The sequence below is a fragment of the Callorhinchus milii genome, unplaced genomic scaffold (assembly GCF_018977255.1).
Source record: "Callorhinchus milii isolate IMCB2004 unplaced genomic scaffold, IMCB_Cmil_1.0 Scaffold1, whole genome shotgun sequence".
In the NCBI taxonomy this organism is placed as follows: domain Eukaryota; kingdom Metazoa; phylum Chordata; class Chondrichthyes; order Chimaeriformes; family Callorhinchidae; genus Callorhinchus; species Callorhinchus milii.
Genome location: NW_024704742.1, coordinates 85,196,641 through 85,213,289, shown reverse-complemented (window position 1 = coordinate 85,213,289; position 16,649 = coordinate 85,196,641). Strand labels below are relative to the sequence as shown.

Here is a 16,649-nt window from a genome sequence, read left to right as displayed (position 1 = left end):
GCCATGGGGGGCGCTGTCTCGCTCTCTCTGGCCCCTGTCAGCCCGCACTGCTCACCCACTCCTCCAACAGCTGGGGGGCGCTGTCTCCCTCTTTACTCATGTCCTGGTGTCCAACGCTTTGCCTTTGCTTCGCCCCCGGAAGGCGCTGTCATGTCCCTCTCCGCACCCCCATCCCTCGGTTGTAGAATCACAGAATTGTGCAGCGCAGAAGGAGGCCATTCGGCCCATCGGGTCTGTGTTGGCTCTTTGAAAAGAGCTTCCAAATCAATCCACTCCCCATATTCCCGCAAACGTGTCCTCCCCAAATAATTATCTACTTCTCCCTTAAAAGTTGTTATTGAATCGGCTTCCACCGCCCTTTCAGGCAATGCATTCCAGATCCGAACAATTCGCTGTGTGAAAAAATTTCTCACCTCCCCTCTGTTTCTTTTAACAACTATTTTAAATCGGTGTCTCCACGTTACTGACCCGCCCGCCAGTGGGAATAGTTTCTCTGTGTTCATCCTATTGAATTACCTCATAATTTTGAAAACTTCTATTAAGTCTCCTCTTAACCTTCTCTGCTCCAAGGAGAATAACCCGAGCTTCTCTAGCCACTGATAACTGAAATCCCTCATTCCTGGTACCATCGTTTGCCCCCTCTCCAATGCCTTGACATCCTTCCTAAAGTGTAGTGCCCCAGAACTGAACACAGTCTCTCGCTGAGGTCTAACCAGTGTTTTGTAAAGGCTCATCATAACTTCCCGACTTTTGTATTCTATGCCCTATTTATAAAGTCTAATATCCCATATACATTTTTAACAGCTTTATCTCCCTGTCCTGCCACCTTCAAAGATTTACTTATATGACCCCCAGGTCTCTCTGTTCCTTCACCCCTTTAAAGATTGTACCATCGGCGTATATCGCCTCTCCTCATTCTTCCTCCCAAAATGCATCACTTCACATTTCTCCACATTAAACTTCATCTCCACGTGTCGGCCCATTTCCCAGTCTGTCTGTGTCCTCGTGCAGTCTGTGACTATCCTCCTCACTGTTTACTACTTTTCCTCGCTTAGCGTCACCTGCAAACTTGGAAATTGTACTCCCTATACCCAAGTCCAGGTCATTTATATAGATCAAAACCAGCAGTGGTCCCAATACTGACCCCAGGGGGACACCACTGCGTACTTCCTTCCAGTCAGAAAAACAACCATTCACCCCCACTCACTGCTTTCTGTCTCCCAGACAGTTCTGTATCTATGCTGCCACTGTCCCTTTAATATCGTGGACTTCTATTTTGCTTACAAGTTTCTTACGTGGCACTTTATCAAATGCCTTTGGAAAATCCATATAAACTACATCAACTGCACTACCTCCATCCACCCTCTCCATTACTTCATCAAAAAAACTCTTATCAGATTTGTTAGACATGATTTGTCTTTAACAAATCCGGGTTGGCTGTCCTTTATTAAACCATATTTTTCTAATTGAAAATTTATTTGGTCCCGGATGATAGTCTCTAGAAGTTTCCCCACTGTTGACATAAGGCTGACTGGCCTGTAGTTTCCAGGTTTATCCTTCGGCCCCTTTTTATACAGGGGAGTAACAATTGGAACCCTCCAGTCCTCTGCCACCACCCCCCGGTGTCCAAGGAGGATTGAAAGATTGTGGCCAGAGCCTCCGTTATTTCCATGCTACTTCCCTCAGTAACCTAGGATACACCCGTCCAGACCAGCTAACTTATCTGCCTTGAGCACCGACAGCTTTTTTACTACCTTCTCTCGGTTTATTCTTTTCTTATCCAACTTCTGTAACTGTGACATTGGCTGCATTTTCTTCTTTTGTGAAGACAGATGTGAAGTACTCATTCAGTACGTCAGCCATGCCCTCTGCCTCCACAACAAGATTTCCTCTTTGGTCCCTAATTGGACCCACCCTTTTATTCTTTATATGCTTATAAAATACCTTAGGCTTCCCTTTGGCTTCCCTTTTATGTTACCCGCTAATCTTTTCTCACCCAATCTCTTTGCCCCTCTTATTTCCTTTTTCAGTTCTCCTCTGTACTTTTTATATTCTATTTGATTACCTTCTGTATTTTGGACCTGACATTTATCATAAGCCTCCTTTTTCTGTTTTATCTTAATCCCAATTTCTTTATTCATCCAGGGAGGTTAGATGCCCTACCTTTCACCTTTGTGGGAATGTATTTGTTCTGTCCTCAATCTATCTCCTCCTTGAAGGCTTCCCATTGCTCATTAGCTGTTTTACCTACCAATCTTTCTTTCCAGTCCATCTTGGCTGGGTCCCTTTATAACTCACTGAAATTAGCCCTCTTCCAGTTGAGTATCTTGACCTTTGATTGCTCCTTGTCCCTTTCCATAAGTACTCTAAACCGAATGATGTTGTGATCACTTTTGTCCAGATGCTCTCCTACTGAAACCTACTCCACTTGCCCCACGTCATTCCCCAGAACTAGATCCAGCACTGCTTTTTTCCTCACTGGGCTAGAAACATACTGATCCAGAAAGTTATCCTGAACACATTTCAGGAATCCTCCCCCCTCCTTGCTCTTTACACTGTTATTATGCCAATTTATGTTAGGATAATTGAAGTCCCTCATTATCACTACTTCATTGGCTTTGCATCTTTCTGAAATCTGCTTGCAGGTTGGTTTGCTCATGTATCTCCCTCCTGCTATTTGGTGATCTATAGTATACACCTAACAGAGTAACAGCTTCATTTCTGCTCTTTAACTTTAACCAAATAGATTCTGTTTTTGGACCCTCTCGCACATCATCCCTTTCCAGGGCTGCAATCGTGTCTTTAATCAATATTGCCACTCCCCCTCCATTTTATCCTTCCCTATCCCTCCTGAATGCATTGTAGCCAAGTCCCTGACCAACCACCCCCCCCTCCCCCCCACCATTGGTGGGAGAGCCTTCAGCCACTCTGCCCCCAACCTCTGGAATTCCATTCCTCCAATCACTCCGCCTCGCCCCCTCCTTAGCCTCCTTCAAGTCCCACCTCAAGACCCACCTCTTCGACCATGCCATCGGCTACCCCCCTTCCCCTCCTCTCCCTTCTCCCCCACTGACCCAGGTCGGGTCTAAAATGCTGAACACTGCAGCGATAAATGCAAAATTGAAATAACTCATAAATGATAGGAGATACCTGAAAACGAATATGCACATGTCAGACACAAGATCTTTCTGATGAAGTATAAATCATGTTTCTACGTCAATCAGTTATTGAGATCCTTCTTGAAATGCAGACAGACATTATTGTTTTATTAGTATAGAAGAAGATTATTGTTTGTATTTTCCACAAATAATATACTCTCAGATTAATTTTCACCTTGAGTGGAGGTTGCCCAAGATAGTGTACAGTAGTTTAGCATTGCTTATTAAATGGGACAACAGGACATTCGTTCAGGCATGTGGAGGGCCAGTGTGGGAAACACAAGGAATTATTCCTGAAATATTGTCATGGCATCAGTTATTATAAAGGCTGGTAGAGGGACAGGCCTTTGACTCTAATAAGAAACACACAATAATGGGGAGAAAGTAAGGTGGGTATTCTGGAAGCATGAGACCAAATGGGTTGAAAGGATCTTCAATCATACTTTGGAATCTTTCTGCATCACAAATTTTATGCCAATTGCCCATCTGCACCAATTTGGGGGCATTTGCCAGTTGTCTATTTTCGACTAACAAAATTGTCCATTTTCAGCTGAGTAGAAATAAGAGAAAATGATGCATAACAGCTCAAGACGTGACCTGTTCAGTCTCCTGACTACAGAGAACGGGGCTACTGATTAGTTTTTTTGAGGCAACGGAGCAGCCCAAGGATGGAACCTGCTGGTTAAGACATAGTGTTGAATCGGAGACAACAATTGGCAGCTGGATCAGCCAGGAAGATTGAGAAAAGCAGACAAAGAGAAGAGTATCAAGACCTGATCAGCTTCCCAAGAGTCAGCTCAGGAGCAGTTGACATGAAAGAATGATGGCAGACTAAAACAATGGAAAGGAACCAGGAAAACTAAGGTCCAAAGACCAGAACTAACCAGAAAAGAGAGCAAGAGAGTATCACAAGAAACCTGGTGAATTACAAGCTCAAATATAGTTCATTTAATTAATTTCAGTCTCTTACTCACTGCTTTATAACACATTCAACAATCCAATTCATTAAGTTCAATCCTTTTTTAAATTACTCACTGATGTCAATGTTATTTATTTAAATGCATTAGTATTGTAAATAGTTATTAAAAATGAAATCAATGTATTAATTATATGCTGGATCCAGTCAGAAATTGATTTAATTAAATAAAACTGTTTGTATCATTGTTCAATTACTGTAGTATAAAGGTTGCTCAATAATAAAACTCAGTCAGCATTGTGATTTCATTATTAAATCAGTAATTTTATCTTCTGAAGTCTTTATCTAATACTAAGGTATGACTCTGCGTAGAGGTGCCGTCTGCAAGGAGGCTCAGCCACCAATGGTGGGACAGTGGGAGTTTAGAACAAGCAAGTAGACAGAAATGGAGGGTATAGATAGGAAACAACAACTTGCCTTTTTATTGTACCCTTCAAATTGAATAATGTCTTGGAGTGCTTTACATTATAATAATAATCCTTGCATTTGATATAGCGCTTTTCACGTCGGGAGGACATCCCAAAGCGTTTCACAGAACACACTGTAAAGTGAATTGACTGTATATTTGTGGGCGAACGCGGCAGCCAATTGCGTACAGCAATGTCCCACAAACAGTTGTAGATTGAAAATGACCAATTTATTATTGATTTTGTTTTTTTGGAGGGATTAGTATCAGGCGTGTGGAGTAAGGAAACTTGCCCAAGGTTTCGCCCTGCCTGGAATTGAACTCAGGTCTCTCGTGTGCAAAGCAAGTGCTCTATCCACTGAGCTACAGGACATTGGCAGTGACAGACGCCAGGCGGTGGGGAGCGAAAGAGATGACCATAGATGCAGTTGAAGAGGTAGATTTTAAGGCAGTGCTTGAAACCAGATAGAGAAGAGGTGGATTGGAAGTGTCAAGGGAGGGATTTCTAGCAGTTAGGAGGGGTTAGAATCAGAAAGCTCAGCCGTCAATGTTGCTGGGAGGGAAAAAAGTGTTGTCTACGGAGAAAAGGATGTCACGTTGAATAGTGAGGATGTGGGGGATGGAAGAATATTATGAACTTCCTGGGATTTAATATGTGCTGTTCATTAGTACCAGCTAATGACATGTTCTATGTTTATAATGTTATTTATTGTCAAAAATACTTAATGTAAACTTTGCTCATGGTGTTCATCAGCACAGTTACATTGGTGTTCAGAGGATTTCTATGCAATGCTTTCTCCCAAAACACAGAGCTAGTGAAGTGAAGTGCACTGTGAGACAGTTCTATCACCCTTAAATGTACACCCATGATATAGCTCGCTCTCCCTCACAGTATTGGATAGCCTCTATGTTCAATCCTCACTAATGAATGCAAATCCCTTTAATTAGGTGTATAGACCTCTCGTGCCTCTGCTCCTAAGATCTATAGATGATCTTATTGAATGGCGGGGCAGGCTAGAGGGGCCGAATGGCCTACTCTTGCTCATAATTCTTATGTTCTTATGTCTCTTATGTGTAATTTGACTAATGATTCTTCCACGATGACAGATGTTACTAATTGCTATTTAAGTTAAAGCAAATTGGGAAGCTTCAGTCAACCAGAGGTTTATTTTACACCTCTGTGACCTAGGCTGAACCTGCTTGTGTATTCCCTCCTTTGATTTATACAGAAAGCTTGAGTTAACAACAACAAAATTAAATTTGTAAAGTGCCTTTCACGTCGGGAGGACGTCCCAAGGTGCTGATTTAAGCACAGTTAATAATAATAATAATCCTTGCATTTGATATAGCGCTTTTCACGTCGGGAGGACGTCCCAAAGCGCTTCACAGAACACACTGTAAAGTGAATTGACTGTATATGTTAAGTTAGCTCAAAGGAATTTTATTGTAATTTTGATTAAATTACCCTCGGCATTAAATCTGAAACGACACAATAAATATCAACAAACACAACTATGAGATAGCAAACATTAATCACACTTAAACTATTACACACGCTAGCAGCCATTTGTAATAAAGTTAATGTAAAGTGCATGAGGACCCAATCTCTGACTATTACTCATCAATACTAAGAGCACATACCTTTGTCATCAGGTATAAAAATAGTGACCATATGATGCTCATTCTTTTATGGGCATTGAGCCCGTCCCCGAATTAGGGCACCCAATGGGAATGATATAGCACCAATTACTTGATGAAATTGGTACCTTTCTTATGGTCCAATCAAAATTATCCTTTAAGTGACCCAATAGGGAAAGAGTACACCTTGCTATCCACTTATGCAAATTCTAGATAGTCAGTTACCCGCCAAATTGTTGCAATCAAAGCTACAGTCAAACTTGATGGCATTATAAGTATCAAAGACGTTAAATACATTAAAAAAAGTATTTAAAGTGCTACTCAATATATTTATAGCGTGTATGCGCCAGTTCTATTGAACTTCGGCACTTTCCGAGTTTTCCCAAGATCAATCGGTAATTACTAAGTGCACTTACACTGGCAAATGCTTTTAACGAACACATAAACTTTACAGAACATATTTTAAACAACAGACAGGCACAGAAAACAAAAGGGGTGACTATGACAACTGTGGGGTTGCCTCTCTGAACCAAGGCTCAATGCAGCAAATGGTCTTTTCCCATTGATTGCTTTCTCACGCTCTTCTGCTTTGCCACATCAATAAATCTCTGTAGGAACAATTGACAAGGGACACACTTGTCACAACAAAGACCATAACTTGTTGGAATTAAATGCAGGAGAGAGAAAATATTAAATAATTTTAATCATAGGAATGCACATATAAGGATTGATCTGCTGGATTTACAATCTAAGGCTACTTCATCAATGATTCCAAATACTGTGCAACTGCTAAAATATGAACATTTTGAATTATCCAGAAAATGAGCAGAATCTTATGTAGATTTAATCATTCTGTTTTTGCCAGCAGCAATATTTTTTGTGACACAGATGTTGTGCCTGTACTTGAGCCTGTTTTTTTGTAACACAGATGTTGGGCTGAGAAGGGGAAGAACCTGTCACATCACCTGTTTCCCGTGGCTTGTGAAATCTGTGTGTGAATTAATTAACATGTAGCAGAAAAATACCATTTATAGCACTGACAGCACTGAATGCTTCATTAAGCTATGACCGAGACAGTAAATTTGAAATCTGTATGAATTGTGTTGGACTTTTATTTAAAAACAGTTAAGCTCCTTAACATTGATTGCTATTGGTTATTCTGGAATTGCTAGGCGTTATTTACAATCGTGTATCTCACTCCGTATCTCTTAAAGTCTATCAGGTTTGAAATTTTGAATTCCTTATATTGTATTTATTTTCGCAAGTTCATGAAACTATTTCAGTGGTTCTGAATTTTGAGGCTGACTTTAAGGGATTGTAGAAAGTTTCCAATTGTAAATATGTTCCTCCCTTTACTCACCAGTCAGTAAAACTGGATGTTCCATACACCAGCATCTGTATTTATTAGCAGGCATTAGTGCACAACCATATTTAAATAACCAACCAAACATTAAATGAGTCAATTTACACCTAAATGGGACATTCTCCCAGTGACCTGGCCAACAATTCCCAAATATAATTGGTCCTTCACTTCATGGCATTCTGTCGGACATTGTTAAACAGAAATTGGCTAATGAGTTAACCTAAATTTCACTATATTTAATAATAATAATCCTTGCATTTGATATAGCGCTTTTCATGTCAGGAGGACATCACAAAGCGCTTCACAGAACACACTGTAAAGTGAATTGACTGTATATTTGTGGGCGAACACGGCAGCCAATTGCACACAGCAATGTCCCACAAACAGTCGTGGATTGAAAATGACCAATTTATTATTGTTTTTGGTTTTGGAGGGATTATTATTAGGCGTGTGGAGTAAGGAAACTTGCCCAAGGTTTCGCCCTCTGCCTGGAATTGAACTCAGGTCTCTCACTTGCAAAGCGAGTGCTCTAACCACTGAGCTACAGGACTCCACTTTCTGTGAAGTGCATTAAGAAGTCTCAATGACATGATAAGCAGTTTGTCAAATTCAAGGATTAATTATTGTTATTCTAAGTCTGAGTTCAACCATTTGGCAAATCCTGCATTCTCTGAACAACCCCATAAACAGAGTAAAGATATATAAGATTTTTCATAGATTCATAGAATGTTACGGCACAGAAGGAGGCCATTCAGCCCATCGAGTCTGTGCCGGCTCTTTGACAGAGCAAGTCACTTTCACTAACCCCAATCACCAGCTTTCTCCCCATAACCCTGCAAACCCGTCTTCCCCAGATACCTATCCAGTTCTCTCTTAAAAGCTGTTATCGAATCGGACTTCACTACCCTTTCAGGCAGATTATTCCAAATTTGAACAACTCGCTGAGTGAAAAGATGGTGGGAGGATAAGATAGGCTGGCCAGCAAAGATCATTTTCAGTGGTCAGGGGCTAGAACTGGCCACCAATGTAGAGTATAAGCAGCGGCCGGACTGATGGGTGGAATGGCATGTTTCTGAGCTGTACTTTACTAATGAGACGTCAATATGTCATTGAGACAGTCATCCCAAAGTGCTTCAGAGAATATATTGTGAAGTGGATTGACTGTGTATTTTGCGTGCAAAATAGCGCATAGCAGTGTGTACCAGAAACAGTCATTGAATGACCAATTTTTCGGGTGAGGGATTGTTACCCCAGCAAAACGATCCACCAATCAACTAACAGCCGGGTTGACTTTCAATGAATCTGTTCCGTGCAGCCCCAGTGCAGCCCTGGGTTGCACGCAGCCTTTGACTAGTGACAGCTCCTCCACAAACATACACTCAACCAAGGTGGAGTCCTGTAGCTCAGTGGTTAGAGCACTCGCTTTGCAAGCGAGAGACCTGAGTTCAATTCCAGGCAGAGGGCGAAACCTTGGGCAAGTTTCCTTACTCCACACAGAGCCTAATAATAATCCCTCCAAAACCAAAAACAATAATAAATTGGTCATTTTCAATCTACGACTGTTTGTGGGACATTGCTGTGCGCAATTGGCTGTTCGCCCTCAAATATACAGTCAATTCACTTTACAGTGTGTTCTGTGAAGCGCTTTGGGACGTCCTCCCGACGTGAAAAGCGCTATATCAAATGCAAGGATTATTATTAAGGTGGACAGACATTGCAATACATTTATAGCCCAAAGCCAACCGACTAGCAGCCTCAAAGTAGCCCAATATTACATATGGCTGGTAGACTGGCCAATAGAGGTCAGTGCTTTGGAAAACGCGCAAAAAAAAAGGTCTTCAAAGAGGATTTTTTTTTAGCCTTAAAAAAATAAAAATGAGGCACCAACCCAAAGCCGTTTTTTTTCAAGCAGTGGGACAACAACAAAAAAACGCCCAATTGGGCGGGAAAGCCGCCCATTCCAGCCACTGGGCACTCCACGCAGTTTTGCGCCTGCGCAGCCAGGGTGTCGACGCATGCGCGGTGGCACCCCCTCACCCGGCGACATCCGTCCGGCTGCAGCTCGCGTTCCCCGACCACAGGCGGACAGAGGCCCGGCCCGGTCCAGCCCGGGACACCCAGCCCGGGACACCACACCCGGCCCGGCCCGGGACACCCAGCGACAACAGCTGCTCCTGGTGGGTTTTTATTGTGAAATGTATCTGCTGTCAGTTTAATGTGGGAGAAGAAGAGGCGCCGCTGCGGGAGCAGCCACGGGCCTGGTGGAAGCGGTGCGCACGCGCAGAGACATGCGCTCTGACCCGGAGGAGCTGAGACAACAGCGACCAAACCCCCCCCACGTGTGTCACCATCATCATCATCATCATCATACACCCCATCATACACCATACACCACCCACACCCCATACACCATACACCCCAAACCCCCCCCACGTGTGTCACCATCATCATCATCATACACCCCATCATACACCATACACCCCAAACCCCCCCTGTGTGTCACCATCATCATCATCATACACCCCACATACACCCCATACACCATACACCACCCACACCACATACACCACACACACCATACACCATACACCCCAAACCCCCCCTGTGTGTCACCATCATCATCATCATACACCCCACATACACCCCATACACCATACACCACCCACACCACATACACCACACACACCATACACCCCAAACCCCCCCTGTGTGTCACCATCATCATCATCATACACCCCACATACACCCCATACACCATACACCACCCACACCACATACACCACACACACCATACACCATACACCCCAAACCCCCCCTGTGTGTCACCATCATCATCATCATACACCCCACATACACCCCATACACCATACACCACCCACACCACATACACCACACACACCATACACCCCAAACCCCCCCTGTGTGTCACCATCATCATCATCATACACCCCATCATACACCCCATACACCATACACCACCCACACCACATACACCACCCACACCATACACCATACACCCCAAACCCCCCCTGTGTGTCACCATCATCATCATACACCCCAAACCCCCCCGTGTGTCATCATCATCATCATCATCATACACCCCATACACCACCCACACCACACCCCAAACCCCCCCCCATGTGTCATCATCATCATACACTCCATACACCCCAACCCCCCCCCATGTGTCATTATCATCATCCACCCCATACAACACCCACACACCCCAAACCCCCCGTGTGTCATCATCATCATCATCATACACCCCATACACCACCCACCCCAAACCCCCTGTGTGTCATCATCATCATCGTACACCCCATACACCCCATACACCATCCACCCCACACACCCCAAACCCCCCCCTGTGTGTCATCATCATCATACACCCCATACACCACCCACACCCCACCGCAAACCCCGCGTCTGTCATCATCGTCATCATCATACACCCTATACACCACCCACACCCCACACACAACACCCACACCCCACACAATACCCACACCACAGCCCCCACCCCATACACCACCCCATACACCATCCCATACAACACAGCCCCCACCCCATACACCCCCCACCCCATACACCCCACACACCCCATACACCACCCACCCCATACACCCCACACCACCCCATACACCACAGCCCACACACCCCACCCACCCCATACACCACCCACCCCCCACACACCCCACCCCATACACCACCCCACACCCCACCCCATACACCACCCACACTCACCCCATACACCACCCCATACACCACCCACCCCACACACCATCCCATACACCACAGCCCCCACCATACACCACCACACCCTCCACCCCATATACCATAGCATACACCATACCCTCCACCCCACACCATACACCATAGCCTCCACCCCACACCATACACCACCCACCCCCCACACACCCCACCCCATACACCACCCCACACCCCACCCCATACACCACCCACACTCACCCCATACACCACCCCATACACCACCCACCCCACACACCATCCCATACACCACAGCCCCCACCATACACCACCACACCCTCCACCCCATATACCATAGCATACACCATAGCCTCCACCCCACACCATACACCATAGACTCCACACCATCCCCTCCACCTCACACCATCCCCTCCACCCCACACCATACACCATAGCCTCCACCCCACACCATACTCTCCACTCCACACCATACACTATATAAATCTGAGTTGTTGTTGATACACTTTGGGGTGGAGGCTCTGGTGTGGAGTGGAGGCTATGGTGTTGTGGGGAGGCTATGGTGTTGGGTGGAGGCTTTGGTGTTGTGGGGAGGCTATCGTGTGGGGTGGAGGGTGAGAGGGGCATAGAGGGTGTGGTGGTGGGTGACAAGAGGCAGGTGGATGAGGCTGCCTGGTGGATGTTATGTATTTTAGATGAAAAGATGTCCATGACCTCCTCGCACTTGGCATTTGATATGAAGATTGAGGAGGCCTGAGGGGGGCACAGAGGAGGTAGTGGGTGGTGGAAAAAAGATTTTAGGGTTGTGGTTAGCCTCCAAGATGATGTTGGAGTAGAAGGCTGTTTTTGCGTGTGTTACAGAATGACGGTAGCTGTGGAGATGGCCAGTTTTCCGCCATCTGTGCTCGAGCAGCCGGTTTTGGGTTTTTTGGCGGCAGAGATGGTTGTTGTTCCAGGGGGATCGGGTGGGTTTGGAGATGGTCCTGGATTTTAGGGAGACGAGGGAGTTAAAGGTGAAGGAGAGGCGATCATGGAGCAGCTGGACGGCTGCTTCAGGGTCTCTGCGGGTGGAAGGCCAGAGGGATAGGATGTTTGATGATGTTAGGCCCTTTGTGAGGGTCTCAGGGGGTAGCCTCTTCCAAGGGCGGTAGAGAATGGTTGAGGGCTTGGTGGAGGAGAGAGCGATGTGAGAGGAGAAGGAGATGAGGAAGTGGTCCGAGATGGCCTTGTCCACTATACTGAGGTTGGAAATGTCAAGGCTGTGGGTGATAACGAGGTCAAGGGCCTGACCACTGTTGTGGGTCAGTGAGTTTATATAAGGGTGAGGTTTAGGGAGGAGAGAAGGGCAGTGAAGTCGGCAGAGGTGGTGCAGGGGGAGTTTAGGTGGAGGTTGAAATTGCCCATTATGAGCAGGTGCTCGGAGCAGAGGGACAGCGAAGAGAGGAGAGTAGAGATGTCTGTGTGGAAGGAGCCGGGGGGCTTAGGGGGGCGGTAGACAAGGATGATTTTCAATGGGAGAGAGGGGTGGAAGAGGGTGAGGTGCTCGAAGGAGGGGAAGCAGCCAGAGGAGTAGGGGGTGAGACCAAGGGAGGCTTTGGAAATGAAGGCCACCCCGCCACCAAGTTGGTTTGGACGGGGGGTGTGGTGGAAGGTGTAACCTGGAGGGGAGGCTTCCACTAGGGGGACGGGGTCATTGGGGGAGAGCCAGGTTTCGGTGAGCCCAAGAATGTCGAGGTGCTCATCCAGAATGAGGTCGTGGATGGTGAGGGCTTTGTTTGAGAAGGAACGGACATTTTGGAGGGAAATGCGGGGGGTTTGCTGGAGCGGGGGGGAGGGAGGAGAGAGTGTTGCGGAGAGGATTTTGGGGTGTACAGGAGAGATGGTTGTGGAGAGTGGTGTGAGTGGAGAGTTGGGGAGGGTATGTATGAGGGAGGGGGAAGTTTGCCTTAAGGAGGCGATTTGTGAGGAGGGAGTGAGTGATGGGACTCGTGGGGTTGCTGCTGTGGGACAGCCAGTGCTGGGAGCCACGATGGGCCCAGCAGAGGATGCCCAGGCTGGAGCAGAGGGAAGTGGTGGGGTCGAGAGGAGAGAGAGAAAGTGGGGAGGGCGGTAGGAGAGAAGGACAGAGGATGGTAGCGGATAGAGGGGAGTGGGAGGAGAGACATTTCGAGTGGAGGGGGAGGCTCGGGTCGGGGCGGCAGCCAAAATGCGCACACAGAGACCGAGAGCGAGCGATCAGGGTGACGGCATCAGCCCCCACCCCACAGTGTATCACATCACACACCATAGCCCCCACCCCACAGTGTATCACATCACACACCATAGCCCCCAACCCCCAGTGTATCACATCACACACCATAGCCTCCACCACACAATGTGTTATAGCACACCATACACCATAGCCTCCACCCCACAGTGTATCACATCGCACACCATAGCCTCCACCCCAGTGTATCATAGCACACCTTACACCATAGCCTCCACCCCACAGTGTATTATACCACACCCATACACTATAGTCTTCATCTCACAGTGTGTTGTACCACAGCATACACCATAGCCTTCACCCTACAGTGTATCATACCATACACCAAACACCATACCCTCAACCCCACAGTGTATTATACCACACCATAGCCTCCACCCCACAGTGTGTTATACCACACCATACACTATATCCTCCACCCCACAGTGTGTTATACTACACTGTACACCATAGCCTCCACCCCATCATGTGTTATACCACACCATACACCATAGCCTCCACCCCACAGTGTGTTATACCACACCATACACTATATCCTCCACCCCACAGTGTGTTATACTACACTGTACACCATAGCCTCCACCCCATCATGTGTTATACCACACCATACACCATAGCCTCCACCCCACAGTGTGTTATACCACACCATACACCATATCTTCCACCCCACAGTGTGTTATACTACCCTGTACGCCATAGCCTCCACCCCATCATGTGTTATACCACACCATACACCATATCCTCCACCCCACAGTGTGTTATATTATACTGCACAATACCTCACTGCACTACACTATAGCCATGAACCGATTATATACAACACTGCTCGATACCACAGGACTCTGCACCGTAGCCTCCTACCCACTAAATGGTACACTATTGCCCCAACCCATGATACACTACACACTATACTATAGTCTCTAACCTACACTATACTATGCACTACTCCAAAGCCCCTAACCCACATTATACTGCCCCACAGCCCAAAATCCACACCGCAGCAACCAGCTTTCCCGCCCCCACACTACGTATCAGCCCGCCTTCATACTCCCCACAGCCCACTCCAATTGGTCAAAACAGTAACAGCCCACGAGGGTAGAAATAGAGTTATAAGCAAAGGTAGAGTTGGGTGACACTTGGGCATAATGGAAATTGAACGGCAGTGGTGGGGGGCATAAAGATAAGAGTGGAAGGAGTGGAACTAGAATAGAGCCCTGACCTATACTGCAGTTCCTCAAATAAAATTGGTCACTCACTCCATGGCTGTTAGTGTGACATTGCTGTGCGTAACTGCCATGTTTCGCCTACCAATGAGGTTGATAGGGTCAAGGAACCTGGTGCGGGAGAGGACATGGGCTGCAGAGTTCTGGATGATCTGCAGCCTGTGCAACAACAACAAAATACATTTGTAACACGCATTTCATGACGGGAGGACATGTCAAGGTGCTGAACAATCAGGGATTAGGGCCTGAGCGTGGGGGGCAGGGTTGGGATGATGGAGGGCAGAGGACGTAGGAGGGCAACTGAAGGCATGGTCAAAAATGAAGGTCTTGAGTCGTGCCTTGTAGGAGGCAAGAGAGGGAGCAAGGTGAAGGGATTGTGGGATGGAGTTCCAAAGAGTGGGGGCAGAGAGGCTGAAAGCCCGGTCGCCAATGGTAGGTCTGATCAGGCGGGAGACCTGGTGCAGGCCAGAGCCTACTGAGCGGAGTGAGCAGACAGATTGAGGAGGAGTTGGGGAGGCTGACAGGAAAGAGGAGTTGGGGAGGCCGACAAGCAAGGAGATTGAGTAGTCGAGCCTGGATGTTATGAATGCGTGTATGAGGGTCTTGGCGGCATGCGGTGTGAGACAGTGGTGGAACTGAGCGATGTTGCGGAGCGGGTCATGACATGGATGTGGTGTATGAAGGACAGTTGAGAGTCAAACAGGATGCCGAGGTCAAGGGAGCAGGTGGTGGTCTTCATTTTTGAAATGATGGAGGTGATGGAAGCAGAGGAGTCAGGGTCGAAGGTGTATAGGGAGTGATGAGTGGGGGCCGGGGCGTTCGGGGGCGATGACGAGAGGATAGTGGTGGATGGAGGAGAGGTAGCCGAACGAATCCCCTTGATTTCGGATTCGAGGAAGTCCAACATCTCCTCGCAGTTGGAGTTGGAGGAGAGGATGGGCGAGGCGTGGGAAGGTGGATGGAGAAGGTGGTTAATGGTGAAGAGGAGCCTGGGATTGTCCTTGGCCTCCAAGATTATCTTGGAGTAAAAGAATGATTTGGCGAAGGCAGAGTGGTAAGTCTTAGTGTGGTCTAGCCAGATAACTCCTTTAGATGGCAGCTTTATGGACTCCAGGTATGATTGAGAGGGTTTACATCAGCTGAAGTAAACTATATGTTGCCTCGTTTATATTGTGCCTTTTTGTGCATAATCAACACTAAATGTGTGATTCCAGCAGTACAAATGAGGCATTACACCTCTATATTCGCCCACAAAATATAAAGACAAATTTTATTATATTCTGTGAAGCGCTTTGAGATGACTCAACAATGTGATAAGGTGGTATAAGGAATATTATTATTATTACACCAGATTTTTATCAAATACTACTCTGTTCAGAGCTATGGCCTATACTTCCAATACAACACCTTGCATTTACGTAGTGCCCTTCATGCAGGATATAAAATCTTAATGGGGTTAATGAATGAAAACTGAGCAATATCAAATGGAACTAAGGTATCCCACTCCCCCCTATCCCCTGTTTAATGGCTCTGGAGCAAGATTCCCTCAGTGTTGAACAATTGCTAAACAATTATCACTTTATCTTATTGTCTGCTCTACTCAAGCTTTGCTCACCTCAACTTCCAGTTTACGGAAATTAGGAATGAGATCCTGATTACCTTTCACATTGGTAGAATATCTCAAGGTGCTATATAGAGGCTGAGTGGGAGCCTGAGCTAGTGACCGAAGGCACAGTCAAGGAGGTAGATTTTTAGGTGGGATTTGAAAATGGAAGGGGCAAGATGGGGTGATTTAGGGAGAGCGTATCAGAGGTCAGGGGCAAAATGGCTGAAGGCTTGCCCACTGATGGTAAGGTAGGTATGGGGGTGTGGGGAAGAGAAAGAAGTAGACAG

General features: G+C 46.5%; 1 protein-coding gene across 2 annotated transcripts in view; it reads left to right on the top strand.

Moving 5' to 3' along the window:
• Positions 1-9,569: 9,569 nt before the first annotated feature.
• Positions 9,570-16,649, top strand: part of LOC103187133 (ints3 and nabp interacting protein) — a 33,825-nt gene continuing 26,745 nt past the window's right edge. The window contains exon 1 of one of the 2 annotated variants that reach the window (XM_042332643.1): positions 9,570-9,718. Coding sequence is in view for 1 of the 2 variants with exons in the window: in XM_007906502.2 (XP_007904693.1) it covers positions 15,789-15,810 (22 nt within the window). In the remaining variant the exon portion in view is untranslated. Of the gene's footprint in view, positions 9,719-15,553; positions 15,811-16,649 lie in introns of those variants that run through there. The other variant, XM_007906502.2, reaches the window with a different exon arrangement.